General features: G+C 45.5%; 2 protein-coding genes across 2 annotated transcripts in view; both read right to left on the reverse strand.

Annotated features, from left to right (window-relative positions):
* Positions 1–298: 298 nt before the first annotated feature.
* Positions 299–6,201, reverse strand: EAH_00026410 (hypothetical protein, conserved; the record flags this gene model as incomplete). Its single annotated transcript, XM_013396525.1, has 8 exons — positions 299–2,102; positions 2,404–2,485; positions 2,708–2,814; positions 3,402–3,456; positions 4,415–4,490; positions 5,088–5,237; positions 5,430–5,477; positions 5,755–6,201. 8 exons carry the CDS (start codon positions 6,199–6,201, stop codon positions 299–301), a joined length of 2,769 nt encoding a protein of 922 aa, XP_013251979.1.
* An 829-nt stretch (positions 6,202–7,030) lies between these two features.
* Positions 7,031–7,775, reverse strand: part of EAH_00026420 (hypothetical protein) — a gene marked incomplete at both ends in the record, with an annotated part of 3,596 nt that continues 2,851 nt past the window's right edge. The window contains one exon of the mRNA XM_013396526.1: positions 7,031–7,435. Coding sequence (XP_013251980.1) covers positions 7,031–7,435 — 405 coding nt within the window. The remainder of the gene's footprint in view (positions 7,436–7,775) is intronic.

Consider the following 7,775-nt stretch of genomic DNA (forward strand, 5'->3'; position numbering starts at 1 on the left):
AAAAGCTGATAAAACATCACCCTATCAACGGTGGTTTAGGGTTTAGGGTTTAGGGTTTAGATGGGAGAGCATCTGCAGCGGCAGCTGCACTCACCCCCTCGGGGCCGCATGCAGCATCAAATAAAAAATAATATAAATATGTCTATCTATAGAAGTGAAGACGAGTAAGCCTCTACAAGTAGGCCCAACAGGGGTTTAGGGTTTAGGGTTTATAATCAAAGAGTCTCAGCAATAAACAGAAGCCTCTCCCTCAGTCTCTGTTTTTGTTTTACGTTTATAAAACAACAAATAAATAATTTTAATGTCTCTCTTCTAAGGGCCCCCTTAGACGAGATAAATCTAAAGGAGAGACGGGGGGCCCCCCAGCACTAGAGACAGAGCCTCCATCACTATGGGGGCCCCCCTCTCCCTCTGCATTTCTTTTGCTTCTCTGCTCTTCTAAACTGCTCGTCCTTCTTATCAAGTGGGCCCCCCCAGGGGCCCCCATGCCTGCTGCATGCATGCGAGGAGCTGAGGGCGGCCCCTGGGGGCCCGCCTCTCTAACAGAGGCCCCACTGTCTCCGCTGCGGTGAGACCCCTGAACCCCTCCCCCTTCAACAGACCCCAAGAAAGCAGAAGAAGATGCCTGCCTAGAGAGCAATAGAGAGGGGGGCCCCCCTTGGGGGCCCCCATGGGGCCCCCCAGCGGGGGCCCCCTGATGCTGTGGGGCCCCCGGGGGCCCCGCACCCCGCTGAGAAGTCGCAGGGGAGACCAACTGGGGAGACGGGATCGTTCTCGATCCCAGCCTCTGAACTCTACTTAACAGTTGCTCTGCGGGGCCCCCAACAGGTAAGCCATAGTCAGAGGGGGGCCCCCTGGGGGCCCCTGTTGTGTCTTTGCTAGGAAGACGTGAGGGGGGCCCCCATGCTTGCTTTGTATTGTTGGTGCGGCTATACTCTTTTGCTGAATCTCTGCTGCTTGCTGAGGAAGGGGCCCCCTCATGTTGCTGCTTCCTATTACCCTGCGAACCCTGGGGGCCCCCCTCCAACTGGGGGGCCCCCCTCTTCTCCTTTGATACAGCAGGGGGGCCCCCCTCAATCTCAGAGTGCATGTGGGGCCCCTCGTCGCTGCGAGAATGACGAACTCCGGGGGCCCCTAGGGGGCCCCCATGGGGGCCCCTATGGGGGCCCCCCCTCCACTTTAAACTCTCCTCAGACCAGCTCGAAGGCAGTGAAGGGGGGGCCCTCCAACGCCTAGGGGGCCCCTCATCTCTAGGGCCCCCTGAACCCCTTCTACCCTCAGGGGGCCCCTCGTATGCAGCAGCTGAAGTGCGAATCGAATGAGAGCGTGGGGCCCCCTCTCTTGATGGTTTGGCTGTGTCTCTGTCCTCTCTAACTTTTCTCGTTTGCCCTCTATACCTGTCGCGCTCTCCTTCTCTGTCTTCGTATATACCCCCATATCTGTCTCTGTCTCTGTCTCTGTTGAAGTGTATATCTCTGTCTCTGTCTCTGTCTATATATCTGTCTCTATCAATATAACTCTCTCCCTCCCTGTCTCTGTCTCTGTCTCTGTCTATAATATATCTGTCTCTGCCTCTATCTCTATCGAAATACATATCTCTGTCTCTATCTATATATCTATCTATATATCTGTCTCTATCTATATATCTATCTCTGTCTCTATATCTGTCTCTATCTATATATCTGTCTCTATCAACTTCATAAGCTGAAGGCCTCCATTCATATCCATTTCTTTCTTTAATAGGGGGCCCCTCTGCTTCTACCGTCTCTTCATACACCTCATCCTTAGGGCCCCTCTTGGGGCCCCCCGCCCTTGGGGCCCCCTTGGGGGGCCCCCTGGGGGCCCCCTTGGGGGCCCCCTCCTTGGGGGCCCCCCCTTTAGGGGCCCCCTTAGGGGGCCCCTTGCTGTCTTCTTTTGCTCCTGAAAGCCACCCTGAAAGAATACGAGTCCATACGGGGGCCCCCTTATCTTCAGTTGCTGCATCATCATCATCAGGCGGGGGCCCCTTGGGGGCCCCCCCCTCTCTCTCGTCTATCTTTTGCTGCTGCTGTGCAGAAGTACGAAGGGGTTTAGATATAGTCTTGCTACAAATTGCGCGAGACCTGCAGAAACACCCAGGTGTACGTACACCCCAAAAACAAATTTAAAAAAATTTTTTAGTTTAAAAAATCAAACAACAAATTCAAATACAAACCCAAAACACTTTGTAGCAACTTCTGCTCTTTATTTATATACAAATATATATTTATTATATTTATATAATATATATAATATATATAATATATATAATATATATATGTAATATATATGTACATAGGCGCCGTGGGCGCACAGCCGGCAATGCAACAGAAGATGCTCTAGGGTTTAGGGTTTAGTGTTTAGGGTTTAGGGTTTGGAGCGTACACTGGCTGCACTGGCGCCCCGCTGTATTTCTGATGGAGAGTACGGGGGGTGAGTTGAGGCGGCTCGAGAGGATCGGCGAGACCTGCAGCGAATGCAAACCCTAAACCCTAAACCCTAAACCCTAAACCCTAAACCCTAAACCCTAAACCCTATGCCTAAGGCCAGCGCGACAAGTGAATTGTTGTGAAACGTCTTGAGTATCCCATACAATGTGCACGTGTACACTCCACCAAAGAGCCTAGGGTTTAGGGTTTAGGGTTTAGGGTTTAGGGCTTAGGGTTTATTTAGGGTTTAGGGTTTATACCGTCTTGGACCCAATCTCCATAGCGGCAAACAGCCCTCAGTCTTTTTGCTTCTTCTGCTGAGATATCTCTTTGAAAATGCAATTCATCTAACTCCATTTGTAGCAAACTAAACAAAAACAAACAAAATAAATACTAATGAAGTATATATAAAGCGGTGCATGCAGCACAAACAAAGACAAAGAAATATACATTAAAATAATATATATATACATATAATATTCATATAAATAATATATTATTTTATAATACATGCATACAACAAACGACAAAAACAAAATTAAAAAATAAACAGAGTTAATAACATAAAGGAAACCCACAGACAAATATAATAAATAAAACAAATTAAAACACATTAAATAAATAAAAAATGTTAGAACAAATTAAATAAATAAAAACAAAACAAATTAAATAAAACAGACGAAGGAAGAAAAATTTTAGGGGGATAGGAAAATACCTCACGAACGACACAAAATAAATAAATAAATATGACAAATAAATAAATAAATAAATAAATAGATAAATTAATTAATTAATTAAATATAATAGACAAAGGGAGAAGACAATAAATAATAAATAAACAAATGCGCATGATATGAAAGTAAACGAATAAATATAGAGTATATCAGCACCGAGACAAACAACCCATCTAAACCCTAAACCCTAAACCCTAAACCCTAAACCCTAAACCCTCACTAGATGATTTTCCTGAGGTCCTTCACCTGCCCCATTAACTTCGACTCAGCAAACCCTGCAGATAAAAATAGAACCAAGGCGATGCTATATTAAAAATATAAATATAAATATAAATATAAATAATAATATATAGAAATATAAATATAAATATATAAATATATAGGCATAAATATATTATATATATGAATATATGTATAAATCCAGGTGTATGTACACCGCAGTTATATGTTTAAATGTTCATACGTGCAAACTTTTCTTCAATTCAGATATTCATGCATTTCTAAACATCTCTTTATTTAATTTATTATTACAATTATATTACAATATATAATAGACATAACACACTATTCTATATATGCATACATATAAATATGCATGCATACATATATATATATATTATATATATACATATACATAAATATAGATATATATACATATATATGCATATATTATATATTGTATATATATAAATGAATATACAAAATAAAAAGAGCATTCCTTTGGTCTTTCTCTCTGCGTACACCCCGCGGTGTACGTACATCATTGTCTGCATATACACCCCAATATGCGGTACACTCGAATAGATGTATATGTACACCTCAATAAGATGAAGATACAGTTAAAGAAGATGTATATACACCCCGAGGTGTACACATACCCACGTAAGATGTATGTACACCCCAATAAGATGTATATACACCCGAATAAGATACGAAGCAGATACACCCGAATAAGATGCGTATACACCTGAATACGAACTACTGTATATACACTGCAAGGCATCAAGACACCCGAATACGATGCATTTACACCTGAATAAGATGCATATACACCCGAATAAGATACATATACACCTGAATAAGATGCATATACACCCGAATAAGAGGTATATACACCTGAAAAAGATGCATATACACCTGAATAAGGTGCATATACACCTGAATAAGGTGCATATACACCTGAATAAGAATTACTGTATATACACTGCAAAGCATGAAGATACGCCTTCTCACCCTGCGCTTCTAAGACCATCGCATCGTAGCCCAGCGACAAATCATCCAACTGTCTTTGCAGAGTCTTTTCAGTTTTCTTCAAACAAACAAACAAACAGCAGCAAACAACAATTAAATATAAACCTTAAAACCACTTCTAAACAAAACGCATAGAAAGATATTCATAAATCAGCCCGTACACCTACGCTGCATGCTCCTCAGGCTGCTAAATATCCTGTTCTACTGTTTTAGGCTTAGCTAGGGTTTAGGGTTTAGGGTTTAGGGTTTAGGGTTTTAAGCTATGTGGAATGCTCGACTCCTTCAAGTGCAGTACTGCAACTATTGTATTTTAGGGTTTAGGGTTTAGGGTTTATTCCCTTTCGCCTTTTACGAGGATGGTGATTCGTCGTTTAAAGTTAAGGGTTTAGGGTTTAGGGTTTAGCGTTGAGTGTATCCGGTGTATCTGTTCGGCGATCATGAACGCTGTGCTGCATTATCTGCCTTCCTTTAGGGTTTAGGGTTTAGGGGTTGAGGGGTTTAGGGGTTTAGGGGTTTAGGGTTTTAGGGTTTTAGGGTTTTAGGGTTTAGGATATCTCTGCGGGCTTTAGCTGTCGTTTTTTTAAAGGATTTAGGGTTTTTAGGGTTTCTAGGGTTTAGGGTTTAGGGTTTAGGGTTTAGGGTTTTGTTTGCTTACTTGGATCCTTTTGCAGTCTTCTTCGAACTCTAGAAGCCTAAGATCAATGCCTCTCTTTAATAGCAGCAAATCTTCATTCAGCGGCAGCAAGGGCCTCCCGTCGCTGTCTAAATAAGGCGCCAATAGACGCGCGAGCTGACCCTGGTCCTCCTGCATATACAAACCCTAAACCCTAAACCCTAAACCCTAAACCCTAAACCCTAAACCCTAAAGCCAAAGCCATCAACGCTAAATCCTCAATATTCAAACTCCAGGCACAAGAAATAACCTACAAACAATAAGACAAACAGAAATCTTAAAGAAGAGAACTCTAGGGTTTAGGGTTTAGGGTTTAGGGTTTACGAGGAGCGTCGTGTGCGCCGCGTTGAGCTCAACGAGTTGCTGCTGGTACTGCGAGCAGCAGAAGACAAACAATAAAAAGGGAGGCAAATTAAAAACACACTTTGAATAAATAAATAAAATAACAAACAAAGAAGAAAACAAACAAATAAATAAACAAATATAACAATCAAAACAAACAAGTGCTACGAGCATGCAAAGCAAAACAAACAAAAAGAGAAAAAAACAAAATAAATACTACAGCCTCTCCCTCCAAACCCTAAACCCTAAACCCTAAACCCTAAACCCTCCCTTTTAAATATCTTCTCTTTCTGCTGCTTCTTCTCACCAAGTCCATTAATGCAGACACCCGAACATTAATTGCCTCCAACTGAGGCGTAGGGGGGGCCCCCTGAGGGTACCCTGTTACTGATGGGGGCCCCCAGGGCAAGGGGGCCCCCTGGGGGCCCCCAAGGGGACCCCCTGGGGGCCCCCAAGGGGGCCCCCATTGTGGAGATACCCCCATAGAGGGAGCAGCAGCACCTATTGCTGTTGCTGCTGCAGGGACTGCTGCTGCTGTTGCTGCTGTTGCTTCTGTAGGGGCTGCTGCTGCTGCTGCTGGTGCTGCTGCTGCTGCAGGAACTGCTGCTGCTGCAGCAGGAGAGGCAGCAGAGGGAAGCCATGATGCTCCTGAAAGAGAAGGATGGAGAAAGGGCGCAGGGGCTGCTGCTGCTGCTCCTGCTGCCGCAGCAGCTGCTGCTGCTTCTTGCGCCGAAAGAGACCCCCCAACATTCATAGGGCTACACTTGGACCTTAGGGTTTAGGGTTTAGGGTTTAGGGTTTTGGGGTTGTATTGGGATTGACCTCAATGCAGTTCTTTGTCTGCGGAAAAGGGGGCAGAAAAGGCTGCTGCCTTCCTGTGGTGTACATACATCCGAGAGCGAGCGGTGGAACTGCTGCTGCTGCTGCTGCTGCAGCTGCTGCTGCTGCTGCGGCTGCTGCTGCGGCGTCTCGCGGTGTATGAGGAGAGATAAGGGGGAGTAAAAGAAGCAAATAAATAAAAAGACAAAATGAAAGTAAAGAGCAAAGACCTACAAGAGCTGAGGCAAGGCGCAGCCGTGCTTCGGCAGTCTCGATGCGAACACTGCTGCTGCTGCTGCTGCTGCTGCTGCTGCTGCTGTCGTGACTGCAGCAGCAAGCGAAGCTTCCTTTCCTGCTGTGCAATTTGATCTTTTAAACTACCTAAATTAAATATTTAATTAATTATATCAATATTTATTTTAATAATTGTAATATTAATTTGATTTTATTACAAAAAAACAAAAGAAGGACGGCGCAAACACCCCTGTCGGCAGCGGTCAGCCGCCGTCCCACTGCAACCTGCTGCTGCTGCTGCTGCTGCTGCTGCTGCTGCTGCTGCTGCTGCTGCTGCTGGGTAGGCGCAGAGTAAGAATATATTTCTTTTTCTCAGCACCAACCACTCCACAGCAGCAAACACCAAGCCAGCAGCAGCAGCAGCAGCGGCTGCTCCTGCAGCAAAATGCTGCTTCTGCAGCAGCTGCAGCAGTATCTGTTGCACTGGAAGCTGCAGCAGCAGCAGCAGCAGCATATGCATTCTGTGTTATCTACTTCACTCTCAATCCTATTGAATTAAAATAAGCTGCATAGGGGCCCTGTCTATACACCAGAAGACAGTCAACAGAAAAACACAACACGGGCGCCCCCCTATACACGCACAATGCGCCACCAACACCCCTGGGGGGCCCCTGCTGCTGGGGGCCCCTGAGGGCCCCTTCCTGTTGAGGGCCCCTGGGGGTCCTTTGCTTCTGGGTGCCCCTGGGGCCCCCTTGCTGCTGGGTGCCCCTGGGGCCCCCTTGCTGCTGGGGGCCCCTGGGGGCCCCTTGCTGCTGAGACCCCGTGGGGGGCCCCATGGGCTGGGGGTCCCCGAGGGGCCCCTGGGGGCCTTTGGGGGGCCCCTGGGGCCCCCCAGGGGCCCCCAGCATGTAGAGACGTTGAGCTGCCTGGAACACCTGAGAGGAGACAGAAGCAAAAGAGAGAGCAGCAAGAAGAAGATAGTTGGGGTGTATACAGAGACAAACAAACGAGACGAAGTATATATAAAATAAACAGACAGGGTAAATAACATAAAATATACTAGAGAGAGAGAGAGAGAGAGAGAGAGAGAGAGAGAGAGCGAAGGGACAAAGAGGAGAGACGAAAAAAACCCTAAACCCTAAACCCTAAACCCTAAAAAAACAAAGACAGACACAAGCCAAGCAAAAAAAAGAAGACAGACAAATGCAGATACAGAGACAGAGACAGAGACAGACAGACAGCAAGACATATATATATATATATATATATATATAT

The sequence above is a fragment of the Eimeria acervulina genome, genomic scaffold (genome assembly GCF_000499425.1).
Source record: "Eimeria acervulina Houghton genomic scaffold, Eah_scaff221, whole genome shotgun sequence".
Classification (NCBI taxonomy): domain Eukaryota; phylum Apicomplexa; class Conoidasida; order Eucoccidiorida; family Eimeriidae; genus Eimeria; species Eimeria acervulina.